This window comes from Coturnix japonica, unplaced genomic scaffold, assembly GCF_054131305.1.
Source record: "Coturnix japonica strain WE unplaced genomic scaffold, WE-NBRP24 Scf040, whole genome shotgun sequence".
NCBI lineage: Eukaryota > Metazoa > Chordata > Aves > Galliformes > Phasianidae > Coturnix > Coturnix japonica.
The window spans coordinates 4,955,089-4,977,550 of NW_028188943.1; the positions used below are offsets into that span (position 1 = coordinate 4,955,089).

The window sequence follows — 22,462 nt, forward strand, 5'->3', positions numbered from 1 at the left end:
CTGATATCTTAATGTCCTGTTTTTATAATTGAATGCTTATTTATTATTTGATTTACAGTGGAATAGTTACCACTAGCAAATACTTCCCTACTATTAGCAAAGGTGTTTAAAGTGTTCACTTTTGTGACATCAATTGTTCTTTCCAAAAGAATCATGGCTGAAACTTGTCTTATTTTCCCAGGATTTTGTGAAAAGTGAGAACACGAAAAATACAAAATCTGTCATGGCTTTTAATTCACCCTCTGCAAGTGACGAGAAAATGGTTGGCTTTTGTTCTAGTTTTGAAGCTAGCTTGGGACTTCCTGTAATTGTGTGGTCACACGAAAGAAGCAGTGTCTTATCCTTATGTGTATACCTGAATGGGAATCTTACATGCTTATGAGCTCTTCCTATTAAATTCCATAAGCTAACCAAAGGGCAAGTCAGTCTGTCCCCAGAGCGTGTAATGGCTGTACTATGTAATGATTTGGAGGGAAGGATATTGCACACTGAATAGTTGGGAAGAGAAGCTTTAGTGTATTATCGTGTGCTTTTGTAAGTGAAGCCCTTGTATTAAACTAAGGTTCATATCATTAATATGCATGGCAGTTATTAAAAACAGATGTTCACATGTGATAGCAGTATCCTTGGCGTGGTCAGAGTATGAGTAGTAGATTTTTCCCATCTGTTGTCTTCTGTTTTGTATGTTTGTTTGTTTTATGTAATTAGAACAGCTTATGTAAGAAACAACTCCACAGCTTGGGAGCTACTTTTAAAGAAACTACTGCCTTATTAAGAAACTGTAAGAAACGTATGCCTTGAAATAGCTGAGATTTTGACAACTCTCTAAAGGGTATAAAATTGTCTACATTACTTGCCGTTGTGGTATCATCAGCATAATGAACAGAGGTGTCAGTAGTAAAGCTCAAAATGTCAACTTAAAATAACGTTGAACTAAAATGAAGTTTAAACAATGCTCTTGTTTCACATGTTCACATCTCTGTTGAACAGAAATCCGGAAAAGACTACTTCCTGAGAAAGCGAGTACATGCTTCAAGACTGACTAAAAAGAAGGATGAAACACTGCAAAAAGTTGGAGATTTTATTCAAAGCTCTCCTTCTATTATACACTCTAAAGGTTGGTGTAGAATAAGTTTTATTCCATGTTTTCTAGACATTGTAGAATGGCTTGTTTCTGCTGTAGGCTATTAATATATGTGTTCTTAGAGAACTTGTCTGCCATGTTAAGTTGTCCTTTGATTTATGAAGTAAATGCATTTATTCGTCTCTTCAGAGATTCATTATTACATTTGTGAAAACCTACAAGTATACAGAGAAAGTTGGTTCTGTCTTGTGCTTCTGTCAGCACGAAAGTTAGGCCTGTTGTTTAACTCCTGCTGAAGTTTCTGACTTCCAGTGACTTCTGAGCCATGATTGTCTTTCATACTCCATTTTAATGCGTGCTTTAAGATGCCGTACCTGAACCTATAAACTGTTTCAGCTATAGAAGCAATAAAGAACCTCAATGAACAAATACAATTTCTGAGTATTTTCACTTAAATTTTATGTGTCGTTTATTAACCAAGTTTGTTACGAAGCTTTTTTTGCATTCAGTGATTTAAAGACTCACAAATCCATTAAGTTGATTGGTTTATGTATCAAAACAAATTTCTTCTAGCCAAGAAGCTGATGTCAGCAGTAAGTTCTCCTAAATCAAACGAACCTGAAAGTCTCGAAGAAGGAGAGACCAAGCCAAAACGATGCAAAAGGAAGCTGTATTCCACTGTCGTTTCTGGCCCTCTAGATATACCTGCTTCTTCGGTAAGCGATTATACTGTAGTCTTGGCTTAAAATAAACTACTAAGGAGTCCAAACAGACTGGAGGTTTCATCTATTTCCAGGAGGAGGTTGAAAGTACTGAGGTATTTCTTTATTCTACCAAGTCATTCTTGTTGGTCTTCCTGCTGTTCTGTTTTAGTTTGTCCTCAAAGATCTCTGTGTTTGGCTGGCTTACAGTTTACTAAGTAGGTGATGTAGCAATCACGGAGATGTCTTCTAATTTGGAATCATAGATAATTTCAGTGTGTTGGAGTGGGATTATTCTACTACACGCTTTTCTAGAGCACAACTTAGACAGCTTTTTAGGTATGCTTAAACTATGATCTCCTGTCTAAGCCAACTTGCAAAGGATCTGATGTGCCAGTTTCATGACTCTGTCGGCAGCTATTGTGCTAAGAACATTCTTGCTCTGTTGGAACTGCATCTTTTAATTATATTAGAGTCCTTTTTCTGTTCAGCATAGTGATCATTTGCCCATACTGTAATATCCCTCTGAATTTTTTGATGATTTGACGAATGATAGGGGCAGAAACCAAAATGTTATATTTTTTTTTGTTAGAGGATGAAGAAGATGAGACAATTTCTTCTCTCCCTGTAGTACTGAGAACATGGAACTGAACCGAGAACTGAAATTCTGGGCAAGTCATAGCTACAGGGATTGAGGCTAAAAATGTTTTCTGAACGCTTCATGTTTCACAAAACAAGTATTATAATACTCTTTTGAAGACAAGTATTTCAAAATGAAAGCTGCCTTCAGGCTTTCCTCAGATGTGTGTGCTTTTTTAAGATAAACAGGATTTTGTACATTCTCCATATTTGTTCCTTGTGATTAAGCTGCATTAAAATGATCTCGGTATCCCATAGTTTTCTGAATAAAATATAATAAGCAAATGCCATTCTGAAATCCATTTAGGGGAAGAAATATGTTTGCGTGGGTCAAGAAGAGCTTGTCAGTCTTGTGCGAAAAGATGAGTAACTTTTGAAATGTTTTCTTCAGGAATCTGAGGAACAAAAGAAGGAAAGTGATCATCTGATCATCAAGCGACGGCTGAGATCCAGAACAGCTAAAAAACCTTGAAGAAGCATGTTTGTTCACCTTTCTCAGGACATACTTTTATCGTAGTATTAAAACTGGTTGTTAATAAACAGTAACAGTTACTCCGTTGTGTTCTTAAATTTGTATATAGGTGTACCGTGTCTCTCTGACAGTTTCAAACTGACTCCATTGAGGCTGAAATAAATACAAGCTTTCTTAAACTGGGTTTGGATTTTATTGTGGTTAAGGGTTTATTTATTTTTGTCTTGCCTCCCCTGTATAGGAACAGTATCTCTAGGACTGATTGCTTTTATGATTGCCATTGTGCAGTAATAACTGTACTTGTTCAGGATGGCCTGGCTTGCTTTTTTCACGTGACTGGTGTACTTAGCAGAACTCTGGCAGAGAGAAGAGCATGAATACACATTAATATTTATGTATACTTAATTTTTGGGCCTTTTTAAAGAATTTTCTTTGGAGAGAAGATGGTGCCAATTCCTCAGTGTGGAAGAAAGGTGCTTTCCCTCACTTGTGCAAATTCAGCTTTAACTTAATAAACTTAGAAAAATAAACCCAATACATTTGGGGGGAATTCTAATATCCCAAATACTGTTCTCCCCCTCAGTGAGCTTCGAACCATTAGATGCTGTTGGATGAATTAGCTGAAAGGTTCTCAGCTGGCAGTATGTCCTTGTGTTGTCTCCAAGTCCAATAGTTCCTATAGATTCAATTGCTCAGGAGGTAAAAACATGGATGAAAGCCGACTTGGGTGAATATTTGAGAGTTTGATGGGAGTGAATTGCCTTAAAAGCAGCTGGTGATAGAACAATATACTGATTGTATTTAAAAAAACCCACAATCGTACTATGTGTTGCTGTGCCGATAAGCTTTCTCCTTGCTTGTAGGCTTGTGAGATCCAGGTTTGCAGAAAACAATCTGTGAAAAATCATGGGAATCATGTGGTTTTATGCTCAGCAATCTCATTAAAAACTTGAACTGACTTTTAGAAGCTTTTCTCCATGGTGTTAGCTGGACAAATCTGCATGTGGATGTCAACATGGAGGCTTTTATTGACCTGGAGTAGAAAACAGCATTCGTACCTACCAGGTGAGATGGGCAGCTACTGCACAGGTACACAGAAGAAACTGATGGAAGCATAAGTACTTGAAATCACCCTCCCTCCTATTTATTGACCTATGTATGTGAATGCCGTGCATGAATGCCTCATAGCCAGATGTCAAAATGGAACAATGCTGCCTGAAGTGGTTGGTGACAATATGGAAGACGGTTCTGATTAGCTGCAGTTTGCAAATTACTTGCAAATATTTCATATCCAGAAGACTGCAATTTATCAGCCATGCGATATTGGAGGCAAAGTCATTGCAGGGGATGGGAGTGATCTACTTGTTCCAGAAGCTGTTAATAGAGCTCTTGTTGCTACTGGGTACATCATGATATACACTTAATTACACTACTTTTCAAATGGTATTTTTATTATGAGAACAGCCTCATTGCTGCCTGCTGCTGCATGGGAAAAGTAGTTGCACACTTGGTATAATTATATGTGGTTCTCTGCTGCAAAACTGACCTTTTACAAAATGTCACATGTGGTGTTTGGTGAGTCTCAGGCTTGCCTAATTTCTGTGCATTTTCGTAAGGCACAGCAAGTGCAGAAAACAGGTTGCTTTGTTTAGGGAAAAGAAAAACCAACCACAAATGTTTAGCTGACTTGCGGAATCAAACTCTATAATCCAGAGATGGGTTGTAAAGCAGGTATGTTTATTCCAGCGTTGCGCAGCGCCGGGTGCAAGGGGGATAGCTCCTCCAAACCTGCACACCGACTTGTAAAGCCGTGATACAGAAAGCAGGCAGAAGAAACATCCTTCAAATCCAGAAGGTAAACTCCACCTATTCATTCCTTAACTGGGTTAATAAAGTGCATGGATTTGCCACCACTGAGTGTATGCATTCAACAATTCTATTACTTGCCTTCAAGTGTTGTACCAAACTACAGCACTTGCTATCAAAAATTTTTGCAAAATTGGAGTCCAAACTCCAGAAAGTCTTCTATCCTTCTACAGTTATGTATCCTTATAGGGTACCACTTTACCCTGACTGGGCAATCTCTTGCTTTTAACTTCTATTCAGGGCTTCATGTTTGGCCCTGATGCCCACACCCCTAAGTGCATCATGTTTGATATTGCTGTGACTCCTGGGGTACAACATTGTTTTTCCCCATTTGTGCTAATGTCAGACTTACAGTTTTTAAACAGTCAATATTGTTGGACCCTTAGCTCCAGTTTTATTAAATTTCTTGCCAGAGCAACCTGGCAGGTACAAGAATTTCTGTATTCCTACTTAGTTTATATTTAATTAATCCAAAAAAAACATAAACCTTTTCTTGTTGGGCAGTAGCTTCTATTACTGTTACAAAACCATCTATGAGTAGTAAGAAGCACCCATATCCACCAGAAAATAAATCTCTTTATCCTGCTTCCCTAGATGCAATTTCCCGTTGCAGTTTGCACACTGCTTTCCTTTCAGTGGGGCGGAGCCCTCCCTGGGCACTTCAAGCCCCCATTCCCCCCACCTCTCCCTGAGGGGATCTCTGGGTCCTACGGCCCTATTCTGGCACCACAACAGTAACAGCTGTTATTATCACCAATTCCCTTACTATCTGTTTGTCAATCAGTTTTGTTTTGTTTTCATATCGTTCACCTCTTTTCAGTCCTGACATCCCTGTTATACCTTGCCAGTCCTTACTCCTCCAGCCTGTGTCTGTCCCAAACTTTCTCACTTTCCAAACTCTCATCATTACAAAAACTACTAACATCCTATTTCAGTTTCACCTCCTTCTCTCCAGGTGTCCAGTGCTAACACTGGGATTTCAGGTTTCCTACATCTCTGCACATGAAGGCTATTCTCACTTCCATTGCCCCCTCCTCCCCACCTCCCCCCTTTGCTGCTTACAGCAACAGTCTCTGTACCTGGCTCTCTCTCACTCCAAGAGTTCTTGCAACGGGGGGGAAACAATACAGGGGGTTGCTCTCATACCAGCACACATAAACTCACTTTCTCTTTAACCCTTTTTCCTTTGTACACAATTTCACTATTTGTACCTTCAGTTACACTTTGACACACCCTCAATTATACTTTCTGTATACCAATAGCAATTACACTTTCTTATACCATCAAAGCAGTTTGTCCCATTCCCTTCAAAACCCACAGATCAAACAGTACAATTTTTCAGTTTCCACAAACACCCTTAATACCACATAACTTTCCCTTAGCAATCCATATCATTCAGTTCCTTGGGCTGTTCCACCCTTATCTTTATGGCCTTATTTCATGTTTTTCTTGATTCCCAATTTCATCTTTATCCCCTAGTTTTAATACAGTATTCTCAAAAAGTGGTACTGTCATCCCGGTTCTCTCTACCCCTGTTATCTTTAAGGCCTCATTTGTTAATTTGAGTCCTGACACCTTACAGGCCAGTGATGAACGAGCTGTCCCAGTATCAACTAAAACCACAACTTCTTCCCCCTCAGGTCCCACTTTTATATTTACCAGGGGGTCCTGATGGGACCAAAGTTTTGAAAGCCCCAGAAATTGATCTAATTGTTCTGCTACTCTTATAGAATCTTCAATTAAAGATTTCATTTCCTTCTTAAAATTTCTAATTTCTCCACTAGTGAGTGGAGAGTTTACATAGCATATTTGTCCTTGTCCCAATGGGACCTCCCATAAGGGGTACACTGAGGTGCTGGTACAGCTAGTGTCTGGGAAAGGAGAAATTTTTATGTCCCTTTTACATTGTTTTAATTCTCTCCTGAGCCCAGCATGCCCCTCTTTTCTGTGAAATGTCCCTGTGTGCTTTACCATTTCCTCTTACTGGGGCAGTGCCTGTCTCCCTTTGTGCTACATTGGGGTTATATGGGGGGGAAATTCTCAGGAGGGTCCCATTGATTAGTTCCTTTTTCTAATTCCTCTCCTTCCTGGTCCGGGCCTTTTTCTTTTTACTAATAACAGGCTGATTTCTTGTATCCAACAGGCAGCATATTCTGATTCCTCCTTTGAAAAGGGGTTTTGTTCTTTACATATAAATTCGAGATCTGACAAACCCAACCTTCATCAGATCCATATTTTGGCCAAATACTGATTTTCCCTGTAGTGGCTCTCTAGGCCATATCTAACACAATATTTAAACATCTTTTCCCTATCCTTTTTCCTGGTTTTGGGATCATTTTAACCCGTCCTCCAACTTATATACTAACCACCAATGATTACATTATTTGATGAGGGTGTTCTTGCTTAGAGTCCCTCCCGGTTCCCCAGCAATATCCCTCTGATATGCCAATATACATCCTAAGAGATTTTCTTAGGTATCTCTTTCCCTTATGTTCCTACACACACGAGGAGGGGGAGCAATGGTTCAAAAACAAATTTTGTAAAGTTAACATGTTAAAGCGGAGGTAACACAACCCTATTGTTTCTCTAATCTGGATCATTATCACATTTAAACCGCTGTATTTTCTACAACAAAAGCAACAGGGTCTCGGTATTAATTGTGGTTTGCCTTTTGTGGGCTTTTACCCCGCAGGGTCATCTGCTTCTGTCTTTAGTGAAAGGACTCTCCCTCAGCAATCCCAGACCCTGGAGGTTGATGAGAGAGTCCGGGGAATGGGAGATTTCCCTTTAGTCGGGGAAGAGGTGGTCTGTGAGTGCCTAGGAAACATTAAGGTCCATAAATCCATGGGACCTGATGGGGTGCATCCGCGGGTGCTGAGAGAGCTGGCGGAGGTCGTTGCTGAGCCGCTCTCTGTAATCTATCAGAGGTCTTGGAGAACTGGGGAGGTGCCTGAAGACTGGAGGACGGCCAGTATCAGTCCAGTCTTCAAAAAGGGCAAGAAGGAAGACCCGGGTAATTATAGGCCGGTCAGCCTCACCTCTGTCCCAGGGAAGGTGATGGAACAGCTTGTTCTGGATGCCATCTCCAGACAACTGGGTGATAAGGAGGTTATCAGCAGTCCTCAGCATGGGTTCACCAAGGGGAGGTCATGCTCGACCAACCTGGTGGCCTTTTATGAAGATGTCACTAGCTGGGTGGACAGGGGGCGGGGCGGTAGATGTAGTCTACCTTGATTTCAGTAAGGCTTTTGATACTGTCCCCCATGACATCCTTATAACAAAGCTGAGGAAGTATGGGATAGATGAGCGGACAGTGAAGTGGGTCGAGAATTGGCTGACTGGCAGAGTGCAGAGGGTTGTCGTTGGCGGTGCGGTGTCTGGCTTGAGGCCTGTAACTAGCGGCATCCCCCAGGGGTCTGTGCTGGGTCCGGTCTTGTTCAACATCTTCATCAACGACCTTGATGAGGGGATAGTGACCACCCTCAGCAAGTTTGCTGATGACACGAAGTTGGGAGTATTGGCTGACACACCTGAAGGCTGTGCTGCCATTCAGTGAGACTTGGACAGGCTGGAGAGCTGGGCAGTAAGAAACCGGATGAGGTTTAACAAAAGCAAGTGTAGAGTCTTGCACCTGGGTAGAAATAATTGCATGCACCAGTACAGGCTGGGGGAAGAGCTGCTGGAGAGGAGCTCTGCAGAGAGGGACCTGGGCGTCCTGGTGGACGATAGATTGACCATGAGCCAGCAGTGTGCCCTTGTAGCCAAAAAAGCCAATGGCATCCTGGGGTGCATTAAAAAGAGCGTGTCCAGCAGGTCAAAGGAGGTGATCCTCCCCCTCTACTCTGCCCTGGTGAGGCCTCATCTGGAATATTGTGTCTGGGCTCCCCAGTACAAAAAAGACAGGGATCTCTTGGAAAGAGTCCAGCGGAGGGCCACTAAGATGGTGAAGGGCCTGGAGCATCTCCCCTATGAGGAGAGACTTAGGGAACTGGGTCTGTTTAGCCTTGAAAAAAGAAGGCTGAGAGGGGACTTGATCCAGGTCTATAAATATTTGAGGTGTGGGAGCCATAGTGGTGAGGCTGGTCTCTTTTCAGTAGTGCGTGGGGATAGGACTAGGGGTAATGGGATGAAAGTACAGCATGGGAAGTTCCACACGAATGTGTACAAGAACTTCTTTACAGTGAGAGTGACAGAGCACTGGAACAGGCTGCCCAGGGAGGTGGTGGAGTCTCCTTCTCTGGAGATATTTAAGACCCACCTGGACGCCGAGCTGTGCAACATGGTGTAGGGAGCCTGCTTTGGCAGGGGGGTTGGACTCGATGATCTCTAGAGGTCCCTTCCAACCCCTACAACTCTGTGATTCTGTGATTCTGTGAAGTCACCTCACCACCCAGGCAGGACCGCTGAAATCAGTGGGGTGCACCTCTCCTGTCCAGGAACCCGAAAGAGGTGATAATAATCCCAGGCCAGCAATTGTAGTATTGATATGATGATTTTATTCAAAGTCTTTGTTAAACAAAGAGGGAAGGAAGGGAGGGGTGCGCTGGGGGGGGGGAATGGGAGGGGTGGAGGAGGGTTGATGTCAGACTGTGAAATCAATTTTTTTAATCTTAATTCTGCTTCAGAAACAACATCTGATTCCCACGCTCTCTGCTTGGTATTTTGTCTTTTGATGCAAACACGTAAGCCCCATTGGTGCCTGGTTCAGCAGTTCAGCTTCCTTTGCGCCCTTTGCCTGGTTGTAGGGAAGGTGGCAGGCTCTGATTCAATGAGGGTGTTGTATGGACACAGTATTTATCGCCATGTATCCAAAGGTGCAACAGTTTCTGGAAACCCAGGTGGGATCCTATAGGTGATGGTTCTCTAGCCACCAAGCATCCAGTTGCCAGCAGTGGGTGAGTTCACTGGGACTTTGGGGATGGGAGGTGCCAACTAGCAAGCCTTCAATATCTGCTACTAAAATCAGACTTGGAAGCATGTTACACGTGGGAAATACACTTGGTGCAGGAAAGGGGATTTCCTTAGCCATCAAAAAAAGATGAAACTGCAGATCTATCAACAAAAATGTAAGCATGTGACACTCGACTTGGCGGGTCTGTGGGAAGGTCAGCTTCTCCGTGTTTGTATTTCAGCCATCATCCTCCACACTGGAGAGGATTTATCCGCTTGGCTTGCTTAATTGCAGCACGTTTCACACGCGTGGATAACCTGTGCATATTGCGTCACTACCCCTGTGGCCTGAGGTGTTGCACCAGGCTGGAAATAATGCCTTCTTGGGGTTGTTGAAGCTCTGCAAAAGTTTGCCAAGCAAAGTTGTGGATGCTCCATCCCTGGGGGTGTTCAAGGCCAGGCTGGATGGAGCTCTGGGCAGCAAGACTCTGTGGGTGGCATCTCTGCCCGAGGCAGTGGGGCTGGGGTTCTGAGTTCTTCACTGTCCCTTGCAAGCCAAGCCATTCTATGATTCTGCATTTCTATGATGTAAGCACCAGCCCCACACAGCCCTGGTGCAGTGCATCACAAGAGCAGCAGCCTGCGGGGAGCCGCCACCCGGAATCACAGAGATGTGAGGTCACAATGCCCCATCCTATGACTGTGCTGAGCTGCGTCATGAGCTCACAAGGCCTGGCTGCAGGCTTGGCTCAGTGCGACACTCACTGTGGCTGCAGCGGTGGTGTTGGAAGCGTGGTGCAAGTGTGGGGGCGGCCATGGACCCTGCCCGCCTTGTCCTCTTCCTCCTATTGGTGGCCATGAGTTTTCAGGAGAGCTGTGCTGCTCCGTGGCGAGCACGGGGAGCAGGTGAGTGGGTAGAGATGGGACCCAAACTGAGCAGCGCTGGGAGCAAGAAGTCAGGCTGTGTCCCCACGGCCCTGTAGTACACTTGCCTGGGGCCTGCCTTCCATGGGGGTGTTGCTGGGTAGGGGGTGATGGGCAGCACTGCAGGAGCCGGGCAAGAGCCCGTGGCTGCGCTGCTCCCCAGGGCTGGCTCCAGCCATGCCAGGCTGTAGCTCTGCTAATTGCTGGCTGCAGCACAGCCTTTGTCCTGGGAGATGCCCGGGGAGAGTTCAGAAGAGGCGTGCTGGGCGTGCATGAGCATTTCTGCTTCAGGCTCATGGCACTCCCCAGTTTCCAAGCCAGAGCCCCAGTCCACAGCCCAGGGGAAGAGACAGGTGTGCTTTCCTCCAGTGCCTCAGTGTGACCTTGCTGTCCATCAGAGGCCTCCCAGTAAGAAAGCCCTGGGGGGCTGCGTCTTCTTCCACGTAATCTGTGAGAGATGTGGCACGTGGCCCGGAGAGAGCACTGCATACGCTGCCAGGTGCCAGCCTACGGGTCATCCCGTCCACCCTGCAACTTTGGAAATCATGACCTGAGTTATTCTCCCATGCCCCACATCCAGTTACTGAGGGAGAAGGAGATCACACCATATAGTGCATATAAGTGGGAACTTATCTCATCTGTTCTTGATTCTAGATGATGAGCTTCGTGCTCCCTTTCCGGATGCTCCTTTCGATCCGGACTTCATGCCTGTGCCTGGGGGACAACCCAGGGGTAAGTTGTGAGTGTCTGTTTCCTTGGAGGCTGAAACGTTCATGCTCTCATGGTTTACCTGGGTGCAATTTTACTGGAGATCCTCTCCAGGTCTTCCAAGCCTGTTTGTGCCCGGAAGGGTTTGCACAGATGAGCCATGAGTATTTTTTCTCTCGGAGAGCTGCCACGTTTCAGTGGGAAGGTTACCGCTGCCCCTCTGCAGCTGAGGGAGCCCAGACCTTTGTATTCGGGCTGTGGCATTCCCCAACCCCGCCAGACCCTACAGGTCACTCAGGGAAAAGGAGGCCCCCACATGTGCTGGAAGCTCTCCTCACCTGTGTCTGATCACACTTGTGTCTGCAGGCCCTGTCCCCTGTATGCTCTGCTACTCGGTTGATGCTGTAGTGTGTGACTAAAACTTTTCATGGGTCTTTGGTTGCAGAAGTGCCCCCAGTGTGGGCCTTGCCCGGTCATCGGTTTCTTCCTGTGCTGGAGCCCAGCTGGAATCCCAGCAGTGAGTACTCTGTCTTCACTGACTTGGCTGACTCGCCGCTGATCTTCAGATCTTCATGCACATGATATTTAACTTCATACATTCTGTTAAGGTCCGGAAAGAGAAGAGGATGAATCCAATCGAGGAAAATACTCTCAGGGCTCATCCCGTCTCCTGAAGCGACTGCTGAAGGAAATGGAGAAGGCAGAGCGTGGTGGGTATACACCTTGCACAGGAGCTGATTCCTCAAGAGGTGTGAGGGAGTCAGCATTGTCCAATAGCTGGGAGGGCCCAAATGCCCTTGGGTAACAGAGGGGCTCACAGTGTACTTGGGGGGGGGCTGGACTTTACCTGAGCTCGGGATTGGAGAAGCTCAGTTTTTGATGAGGGCACGTGACATCCCAATCCTACTGCCCTGCTTTCTTTCTAAAGGAACAGACCAACAAAGTGAGAGGGATGCACTCCAGGAAGGTGGATATCCCACACTGCCCGTCCCGGATGCACTGCAGGAAGGTGGATATCCCACACTGCCAGTCCCGGATGCACTGCAGGAAGGCGGATATCCCACACTGCCCGTCCCAGACAGAGGAATGCAGGCAGCACCAACCGGCATGCCAGGTAATTTCTGTCCTATGATCACACGGTGTCCCGAACCAGAGTCACTGCGTGCCTGCAGGCTCTTGCTGCCAGCTCTTGCACACCAGGTCAGCAGCCAGACCTGAGCGTGTGAGCATAGAGCACATGTAAAAGAAGCCAGGGGTGGCTCTCTGAAAATGGCTGGCCTTCGTGGGGTGTGGAGAGTTGTTCCAGCAATGTGCCAGGGAAGGTACTTGCAGACCTCTGTGACCCTGCTCAGCTCCCACCGCTCCCAGATCGCAGAGTTTGCCCTTTTGGAACGAAGCCACCTGAGGGTGATGAGCAGGGTCTTGCGTGGTAGGAGCCTGCAGGAGTGTTTCTCCTCTGGGCTGGCTCTGGCTGTGCCCTGTGCTGGCTGAAGTCTGACCTTCAGCCTGGGGGGCGTCCCACAGGGGGAGCTCAGGACACGCATGCCGGGAAAAGCGTGAGGGATTCTGCTCTGTAGCTCTCCCCACGGACCAAGCCCAGACCCCAGAGTACAGCCCCAGCTCTCGGCCCAGAGGAGGACACGGGTAGTGCCTGTGCAGCCTCTCCGTACCCAACGAGAGGTGGAAGCAATCCTTCTTGTCCTCCGGTGCTTCGGCACCAGAGACGGAGGCACCCACTGACAAAATGACCTCTTGGGTCCATGAAGCACACTGAGAGATTATCTGTAGTGCAGCTGAAGGTAACGTGGGACATTGTCTCATTTCTTCCAGGGATGAACACAGGCAAAAGCACAGAGGCTGCTGCTCACACATCTGTGCGGAAGCGCCGCATTCCGGTGACGGTCTCAGCGATGCTGCTGCCTGCGCTGGTGCTGGCCGTTGGTTTTGGGATATGGGTGCTCAAAGACTACCTGTGAGTTGGCCTTTCCCCAGAACACCTTATTGCTGCATTTGGCAATGAAGCATTTGTGGTGCCAGGATCCTGGATGGCCAAATCAGCTGCTGGCAGTACACTGCCAGGACTTAGGTTGCAAAGTCTTTCAAGTTTCCCCTTATTTCCTGTCACTGAGTAGTGCTTTCTGAAACTCATTCTCACAGAGCGCGCAAGAGGGAAAAGAGAGCAGCAGAAGCAGCAGATGGAGCTGGGGAAGGCAACGAGACAGACTCTGACCCAGTCAAACAAGAATCTCCGTAATAGCTCCAGTCCGTTCCATTCTGCCATTGAAGAGGCCCGAAGTCTTCAAGGTCATCTGGAAGACCAGGAGCTTGAACTGAAAGCCATGAAAGAGATCCTTGGGAACAGTCCTGAGTGCTGCCTTCTGTCAGAGGATGGCCCTGAATGTGAGAGCAGAGCTTTTGTCCTTCATCCTGCATACTCCAGGACAGGTATCACCAGCAGTTTGAAGATTCTTAGCTCGACACAGCTACATTCTTGTTGAGGGTCCTAATGAGGACCCAGAAAACGAGCTTCCTCTGACTGCCGGACAAAACGTCATGTCTTTGGAGATGTGGGTGAGAATGGCTGGTTTCAGGGAGAGCTGACAGATGGCACAAGAGGACTGGTCCCTTCCAATTTGGTTGCGGAGCTTTCAGATGATGAACTGGATACACCTGGAGATCCTGTCAGAATTCCTGCACTGCTCCATCTGCAAGACTACCATTGCTCCACTCAATGGAACAACTCGATGTTGAGCAGAATGTGGTTGAGCTCCTTCAGGAACTCTCTGAGGCGACTGACAGCGGAACTGCATAGCTTTATTGTATATTAAAAATAACCAAACAACTGTCCTATCCCTCTCCCTTCCCCTTGCACCCCTCCACCCCTTCCCCCCCCCCCCCCGCCAAAAAAAAAAAAAAAGACAAAAAAACCAAAAATAAACCCTAAAAAACCAACAAAAAACAACCCACCCCCAATAAAACAAAAAACCAAAACCAATTAAAATCTCAACGCTGTTCTTTTTCTGGGATACACTGAGGTGACGCTTCTTCTAGCTTAGACTTTGCAATGAGTTTGTGTCACGGAGTTCTCTCTAGAGCTCACTCGGTGACAGTGGGAACAAACCCAGGGAGAGAAGGAACAAAGAACCTCCCCTCTCTAACAGCGCGGTGCGGCGCGGCTGAGAGGGGAAGGGAAGGGAGATTGTGAATGGGTCTAGGAGGGAAAAAATGAAAAAAACCAACGATCTGAGAATGAACAGCAGTTTAACGAACCCAGTGACACTAAACAACAACGATGTTGCAGAACGGCGGGAGAAAAGCAGACGACCACACCTGTCATTGACATGATCAGCGAATCTCGTTTATTCCTTGGCTGTGTGTACCTTTATAATACGGATAATCAGCTCATACATATTGCAAAAGTGGAGCTCATCATTGGTTCCCAATTACATACCATCCCCGAGTATCTTAACAGCTTGTTGTTATCATCCTGAAAGATACTCCCTTGCTGAGTTCCCAGAACCATGGCTAGTTTCTCACCATCACAGGGCATCCTGATGTTCTCACTGTCCTTGCAGGTGTTATGGCTGCTTGATTAACCGCACCGTGTTTACGACCCTTCTCAGCTAACTAGCTGTAAAAAACACTCTCTACAGGACCCCACAGATTACCTTCAGAATTCAACAGTTAGTTCTGTTTCCTTTCTGAGTGCATAACAACCTGAGCAAATGAATTGAATGACGTGGCTTGTTAGTCTGGTACAAACTCTGCTGTACACTGGAACTTGGTCCATTTGTAAGCAGGACTTCGTCCATCTCTGCAGGACAGCAGAAAACCCTTTGTGCTAATCATGATGCCAAGAAGCAGAATGCAGCAAATGGCAGATGATCCAACTGCTTCAGGTGTTCATTTCCTTAAAACTGTGAATAGTTTTGGACTGAGAGTTTGTAAGCAGAACGGAGCTCTTAAAGCTGTCAGAGATTATTTCTGCACTGTTCAATTCTATCTGCATAACATACACAGGATCTCAGAACTGCGTTGCTTGAACTGGTGGAACTTGTTGAAGTGAACTGGGATGAGCAAGTTTTAGAACTTAGTCAGAGTGCTGTAAAAAATGGATAATCTCATGAGTATTAAGGTACAGGATTGCTATTTCTGCACTGAATTTGTTTTTATTTTACATGGCTGTGATCTGAAAGTTGCTTGAAACGCAGGCACCTAGGCACTGTTGTGTAACTGAATTTCACACATGATAGGTCCTGAAATATCCTGGAATCTAAAACTCTGACTTGTTTTAAGTCTGCTGCTTGAGTCTAATCAGGGTCATAGTGTCTGTGTGCAGTTTCTTTCCCTGTAATGCTCCACATCATTTCATTTTGGGAATATTGAAGGAAATGGACTATGTGCCATAACTGTTGTTAGAACAAAGTATGCCTGGTGTGATCTTATGCATAGGTTCTGTAACTGCTCTTCACAGCTCAGGTGTTTGACCTTCCTTTTGGTGAAGTGATGAAATACTGCTGGTTTCTATTTGTGCTTCTAGGCACCTTGAAGCTCTTAGGAATAGAACAATTGTCTCCAGTTCTTTTCAATGATATCAGTAACAGCTCGATTGTTGCTGCCCACTAGGTAGACCCAAAGAAGCGGATTACAGTGAAACAACACACGAGCTGGACCTGCATGAGGATCACTTTCAAGACAGTGGCTCTGTTGCTTGAAGCCTATTTGCTTCTTCCTGCCGCCACTCTATTACCAAGTATCAACAGCCTCTTTCATGATTCAACTTGCAAACGTTTGACACTAAACCTTGTGTTTCTATGCCTTCCTAGGTGATTTGAGCCCTTGTCAACCCCAAAGATCCAATCCAAGTAGTGATGTGCAGTGTGTTTCCATCAATGGAGAGTTCTTATTAAGCACGAATCGCTGCAATTCGGATGACAGCCTTCCACATGGTAACAGTGATGGACACAAGGGGCTCATCCACGTTCATGCTCTCATATCTCCTGGCTCTGCTGAAGATGCTGACCTGAGCCTGCCAGACACAGCAGTCACCTGCCTGGATTGTGACCCAGCGCCTTTGCAGTGCTGCCCATCCCAAGCACAGCCCGAGTGCCCCAGCAGCAGCACCACCATGCAGGAGCTGGGCAGCATCAGTGAGGTGAAGCTGAGCATCTTAGATGGGGACTTAGAGTCAGGCTGCCAGTCCCAGGCACCAGGCAGCAGCACAAGCTCTGAGCCACTCTCATCTTGACAAGAGGAGTCCCATCTTCACCCTTGACCTCTCAAGCCCTCCTGTCTTTTATTGAATAAAGTCACTCATGCTCAATCATCGCCTTGACTGCATTCCGAGTCTTCATTCACAGGGATTGGGATGAATGCAACAAACAGCAAGGCAGCTCAGCTTGCAACACTCTGGCTGTGGGGTTCGTGCAGGCAGAGCTCTGGGTTCCCATTTTGCCTGGCTTTGGGATGTCTGCAGCAAGATCTCTACCATTTTGTATGGGAGCAAATAATCTCTAGCATCCAGGTTGCTGCTCATGATAATCCCAGTCTTCCTGGCTGTCACTTTGTGATACCTTTCAAAGCCTTTTGATACTCTTTGATGCCTTGGCTGCTCCCTAACACCTCTGTCCTCCTGCCATGTTGACTCACGTCTCCCACTTTTAAGCTGGCTTTGCAGATCATCTCCAGCCCTGTCATCATCACGCTGCAGCAGGAGGTGCTCACCTGGCTCAGTGTCTGGCAGTACTGCTTGTTCTGCAGATGAGCAGCTGCCTCCTCATCTCTTCAGCTACAGTAGTTTTTCTCAGGGCAGTTAGATGCAGTCATGCTGCTCTGGATTTGGTGTGTTAAATCCATGCTGCATGGCAGCAGTCAGTGCAATACAAAGGTGTTCTGTGTGCCACAGCATTTCTCCAGGGGCTGCCAAAGGTAGAAGCACAACACAGCACCATCCTTCTGACAGTAATGTCTGTGAGTGTTAGACATGTGAGCACTGCATCATCCCCAGCGTGTCAGTGCTTTTCCACACCAACCTGACTCTCACACTCTGCACTGAATGTAACTCTGCTCTTGTGGAGACAAATGCTTTCTGTCACATCCTCCATCCCTGCAACCATTTGCCGGTAGGCAGCTCTTGCAGAAGAATCAAGCAGCAGAACCTTTTGCTCACCCTACAGCATGCAAATGCTATGAAAGCAGAAATAACCTGGCATGCTCTGGGTCTGCAAGGCTGCACAGATGGGAGAGGTAGATTGTGTTTTTGCAGTGGAGGTTTCCAGTATTTTCAGTACATAGTGTAGGCCCTAACTGAATGTATAACCCTCTTGTAAAACAGCTGTATAAGTAGTTTTTCCACCAAGAAAGTTGCTGAACAGAATTAAGTTCAGACTGGGGGCATTCTGACATGGGTAGAATTGAGACAAGCACAAGATAAATACACAGGGTGGGTAGAGCCCAGCACAGGACAGAATGAATGTACTGACTTTTGGAAACATTGCCCTTCTCTCTCCGCAGAAAAGTACAAGGCAGACCTAAAAACAAGAGGTTGGTAATTGACCTTATATGGAAATGAATCCTAGCAACAGTCTGGAGGAGTCTGTGAGCCTGAGATGCTCAACCAATGACAGCCATGAGAGCATCACCTGCATTGGGTTTAGGGCACAGAACAGAATTGATTTCACTGACTGGTGTGCAATTTCTCCCTTGCCAACAGGGGATGTGCGCGCAGTATTGCAGTAATGAATAAGCACTGCTGCTATCGCTGCCATCTTTGCCTAACTAGAAATCTTTGACTTTGAGAGTTTCTCACACAAGGGGAGAGGGTAAGAAAGTAAAGAGGCACAGAAAACTAAGGGAAACTGCTCTTCTTATCTATAAAAATTGATACAATTGATGCTGTCATGCATTTATTTATTTATTTTTAATTTTTTGCCAATGTCAGTTAGATTGTTTTAAAATATCCACACACCAAAATCTGACTACCAAGCAAATTTAATGAAAATGAAATGAAGGTGAGTTAGCGGAAAGCACAAGGCCATATTATATTAGGCTTCAGCAAATTTACAGGCAGTCACTGCACGAAGTGGTAGATCTGAGTTGCACATTATATGATTTCCACAAAGATTAATGAAATCTGAAGCTTTCAATGTATTTTTTTTATGCTTTTTTCATTTCATTTTTTAAACAACTGACCCAGACCCCAACCCTCACAGGAGCTGTAAAGATAACAGCATTAACCCGCAATGTAACTCTAATCCTAACCCTTACCCTTATTCTAAAATTGTCTCTAACTCCAAATGTAACAACAAAAATGATGCTAGAAGTTTGTAGCAAAAGGAACCTTAACCCTGATCATAATCCAAAAAACAATCATTAAGGTAACAATAATCTTTACCTTAAAAGTAATATTAATCAGAGCCCAGATGATACCTGCATCCAATCAGAAGCATGCTTTGTATTATTTAAGAGTTGTATTTTTTCCAATGAACTCTCTCTATTATCACGTTTATAAAGTAACAGAGTCTGTTCTTTTTCTCCTGACACTGTGCCTTACTCCAGACATCCCCTGGAAATGACCCAGATAGGGCACCATCAAAGTAATGCTAATAGTAATGTCAATCCTAAGGGTATCTCTAGCCTCAGTGTTAATGGGACGCTAACAACAATCCCAACAGCCTTAAACATTCTGGTGGTGTGACAGAGGTGCTGCCTTGCACATGCTGGGCAGTCCCATTGCCTGTTAAATGCAGGCGGCAGCGTAGAAACATGATGCCCGTGGTCAGAATGCCCTGTGGCAGATCCTGGCACCGGAGAACTGACCGGAGAACCATGAGAGAACTGACAACAAATCACTCGACATCAGAACCGACCCAGTGGTTATTTACAAGCCTTGGGTGACCCAGACAGGATCTCAGAGTGCTGAATGTAGGTACAGAAGTTGTTACTACTCTGTTTTCTTCTAAAAGCTGCTCAGCTGCTTTGCGTTTCAGACCATCCCTGGCTTCACTGTGTGCATCTGTCCAATTGATACCAGGTGTTTCTTCATCTCGGAAGTTGAGGGGGGCGGGGGAGAGTGGAAACAGAAATCAATTCAATTACTCATTTATTTATTGACAGACATTCACGTTTGCTACGTTTGGAGAAGTTTTTATTTGTTTGCTGTGGTTTGGTTTTTTCTTTTTTTCTTTTTTTTCCCCCTTCCCTCCTCTTCCACCTTTGTGTTCTTCCCCTATAATCAAAAGAGAACGGATCCCCAGGGTCTGTCCCGCAGACGTTCTTTCCATGGTCTCTGCTGCCACCTGCTGGCCAATACACGGAACTGCCACTGTTGGGCGTTTGGTGCCGCAGGAAGCACAACGCAGATCTGAGTTCTGACCGGTCTACGCAGCAAATCCGCCAATCTTTATTGTGATAAGCCCTCCACATGGCATTGCGCATGCACTCGAACACGCAGCAGGCACAGATTTCTCCTAACTCCTTGAGGAGCAGGCAAGCAGAACAACTGAGCGCACCACTGCTTGTGATTGGGCCACCCCCATCATAGAGATGTGTGTTAGATCTTTTACCCACCCCTGGACTGGCCTTGTTGTTTAACGATAACCTCTGAAATCTGAGTTACTGGTTCTACCACCTGTAGTGTAGAATAGGTAGCCAATAAATGCTTTTCAACTGTGATGTATCTTTATTCTGCTCCATGCCAAACCTGTGACCAAAACCTCATAGGGGTTCACAAAGAACTCTGGCTCTGCCAGAGCCCCCATCCAGACCCTTCTTGAGTTACATTCACATCTAGTTTGGCTGAAAAGGTTGGACTGAAAATACTCAGTGCTTGGGCCTGTTTAACAGATATTTTTTCCTGATTATGCTGTCCATCGATCTTTTTAAACTGAACTCCTGCATTAATCTGGTCTTTAAACATTTGGTGTCTCAAGACGCTAATGGGTCCAGACTGGATTACCTTAGGGGCTGGACGCCTAAGTCATGGCAGCAGATGGTTCTCTGACCTTTCCACCACCATTCAGAGCCTGCATCTGGCTGCAGGCACTCTTGTCTCCCCATCAATTGGGCAGCCTGTTGTATTACAGCACCTGAGGGCCACTGGGGGGTTCAGTATGGATAACATAGACCCACCCTGATGTAAAGGTGATGGCTGTAGGATGAGATCCCTCGTTCCTGATGAAAAATTTATTGACTGGGCTCTCAAAATCATCTTCATAGATTGCCTCTTTCATGCCTAATTCTCTAATATAATTTTGTTAGTCCTCCATAGAGGACCACAGGCTCGTATTTAATGGTATGTCATTCTTATTTGGCCATGTTATATGACACACAGCCATAAATCATTCACTGATCAAATGGCTATCCTCATTATGTTGGACAGAGCATACAGTCTTTGCCTGAGGGCAGGGTGAGTAGTAATGGATGTCAGTTTTGAAATTTCCAGTCCGTTCACCACAGCGCTTTCTGCCTCCATGTCCCATAACCAGAGCAGCTATGCTGGCATGCTCTCTTGGTTTCTATCTAAACCACTGTACTATATCCATCAGTTCAGCTGCTGTATTATGGGCAGCAGGGTTTGGGGGGCTGGACACTGGTCAGGGCACTCCCACCAGCCTATCCTGCATTTATTTTTTCATTTTTGGGTTACAATCAGTCAGATCTCAAATAGATCTAGTCCAAATGGAACCTCAAAATCTGACCTTTTAGTGCCTTCATTTACAGAGTCCATTTTATACAGATTCCCTTGTACAGGGTCCCCATGGTCTTCCAGAGAGATGTTCCTGATCTTCCATAGGAGAATGATTGAATTAGGTTTTTTCCCCATCAAAACTGCCACCTGTCTTTCCAGTTTTTCAACACTGTCATTCAATAGCTGATTTGCATCAGCCTGAGCCTCTTCAGTTATGTTCAGACAGTTCAAGATCATCAGCAGTGGCCATGCCACCATGAACGCAGCTAACTGTCATTCTCAAGTTGTAAGTATGTCTTTGCTAAGACCATGGAAATACTCAGTCAGGTGGGCCAGGGACTCATGGACCCTCCCTCCGTCCCACACAGGGACCCATTTTTCAGTGACAGAAGCAATGCTGCATTTTGAGGATCCTAGGAATCCCAGGACATGCCCTGACAAAAGGTCATTCAAAGGGGTAGTCTTTCCCCATCCAAACCACCCCATGATATTCACAGAATCACAGAATTGTAGGGGTTGGAAGGGACCTCCAGAGACCATTGAGTCCAACCCCCCTTCCAAAGCAGGTTCCCTACACCACGTTGCACAGCTCGGCATCCAGGCAGGTCTTGAATATCTCCAGAGAAGGAGATTCCACAACCACCCTGGGCAGCCTGTTCCAGTGCTCCGTCACCCTCACCATAAAGAAGTTATTGCACACATTAGTGCAGAATTTCCTATGGTCCAGTTTCTGTCTGTTTCCCCTTGTCCCTCCTCCACACACTGCTGAAAAGAGTCTGGCCTCACCACTTTACAACCCACACCTCAAATATTTATAGACCTGGATCCTGTCCCCTCTCAGCCTTCTTTTCTCAAGGCTAAACAGGCCCAGTTCCCTAAGTCTCTCCTCATAGGTGAGATGCTCCAGGCCCTTCACCATCTTTGTGACCCTCCACTGGACTCTTTCCAAGAGATCCCTGTCTTTTTTTGTACTGGGGAGCCCAGAACTGGACACAATATTCCAGATGAGGCCTCACCAGGGCAGAGCAGAGGGGGAGGATCACCTCCTTCGACCTGCTGGACACGCTCCTTTTAATGCACCCCAGGATGCCATTGGCTTTTTTGGCTACAAGGGCACACTGCTGGCTCATGGTCAATCTGTCGTCCACCAGGACGCCCAGGTCCCTCTCAGCAGAGCTCCTCTCCAGCAGCTCTTCCCCCAGCCTGTACTGGTGCATGCAATTATTTCTACCCAGGTGCAAGACTCTACACTTGCTTTTGTTAAACCTCATCTGGTTTCTTACTGCCCAGCTCTCCAGCCTGTCCAGGTCTCGCTGAATGGCAGCACAGCCTTCAGGTGTGTCAGCCAATCCTCCCAACTTCGTGTCTTCAGCAAACTTGCTGAGGGTGGTCATTGATGAAGATGTTGAACAAGACCGGACCCAGCACAGACCCCTGGGGGACGCCGCTAGTTACAGCCCTGCAGCCAGACACTGCACCGCCAACGACAA

The 22,462-nt window shown here is 46.0% G+C and overlaps 2 protein-coding genes across 2 annotated transcripts; both read left to right on the forward strand.

Annotated features, from left to right (window-relative positions):
- The first annotated feature begins 94 nt into the window (after nucleotides 1–94).
- LOC146753091 (kinesin-like protein KIF20B) lies at nucleotides 95–3,075 on the forward strand. The gene is made up of 4 exons (XM_085531195.1): nucleotides 95–262; nucleotides 991–1,117; nucleotides 1,658–1,800; nucleotides 2,816–3,075. The coding sequence occupies exons 1-4, from the start codon at nucleotides 224–226 to the stop codon at nucleotides 2,894–2,896; spliced, it is 390 nt and encodes a 129-aa protein (XP_085387321.1). The 5' UTR covers nucleotides 95–223; the 3' UTR covers nucleotides 2,897–3,075.
- An 8,369-nt stretch (nucleotides 3,076–11,444) lies between these two features.
- LOC146753092 (uncharacterized) lies at nucleotides 11,445–14,085 on the forward strand. The gene is made up of 6 exons (XM_085531087.1): nucleotides 11,445–11,448; nucleotides 11,730–11,801; nucleotides 11,893–11,994; nucleotides 12,213–12,398; nucleotides 13,115–13,256; nucleotides 13,442–14,085. Exons 1-6 carry the CDS (start codon nucleotides 11,445–11,447, stop codon nucleotides 13,536–13,538), a joined length of 603 nt encoding a protein of 200 aa, XP_085387213.1. The 3' UTR covers nucleotides 13,539–14,085.
- The last annotated feature ends 8,377 nt before the right edge of the window (nucleotides 14,086–22,462 follow it).

What these genes read in the sequence shown, in the direction of transcription:
- LOC146753092 (XM_085531087.1), top strand. An exon ending in AATGGAGAAGGCAGAGCGTG is followed by an intron (nt 11,995 to 12,212) that starts GTGGGTATACAC and finishes TTCTTTCTAAAG; the next exon opens with GAACAGACCAACAAAGTGAG. An exon ending in AGCACCAACCGGCATGCCAG is followed by an intron (nt 12,399 to 13,114) that starts GTAATTTCTGTC and finishes CATTTCTTCCAG; the next exon opens with GGATGAACACAGGCAAAAGC.
- LOC146753091 (XM_085531195.1), top strand. Translation starts at nt 224, where the DNA reads ATGGCTTTTAATTCACCCTCTGCAAGTGACGAGAAAATG. An exon ending in CTGCAAGTGACGAGAAAATG is followed by an intron (nt 263 to 990) that starts GTTGGCTTTTGT and finishes TCTGTTGAACAG; the next exon opens with AAATCCGGAAAAGACTACTT. An exon ending in TAGATATACCTGCTTCTTCG is followed by an intron (nt 1,801 to 2,815) that starts GTAAGCGATTAT and finishes TGTTTTCTTCAG; the next exon opens with GAATCTGAGGAACAAAAGAA.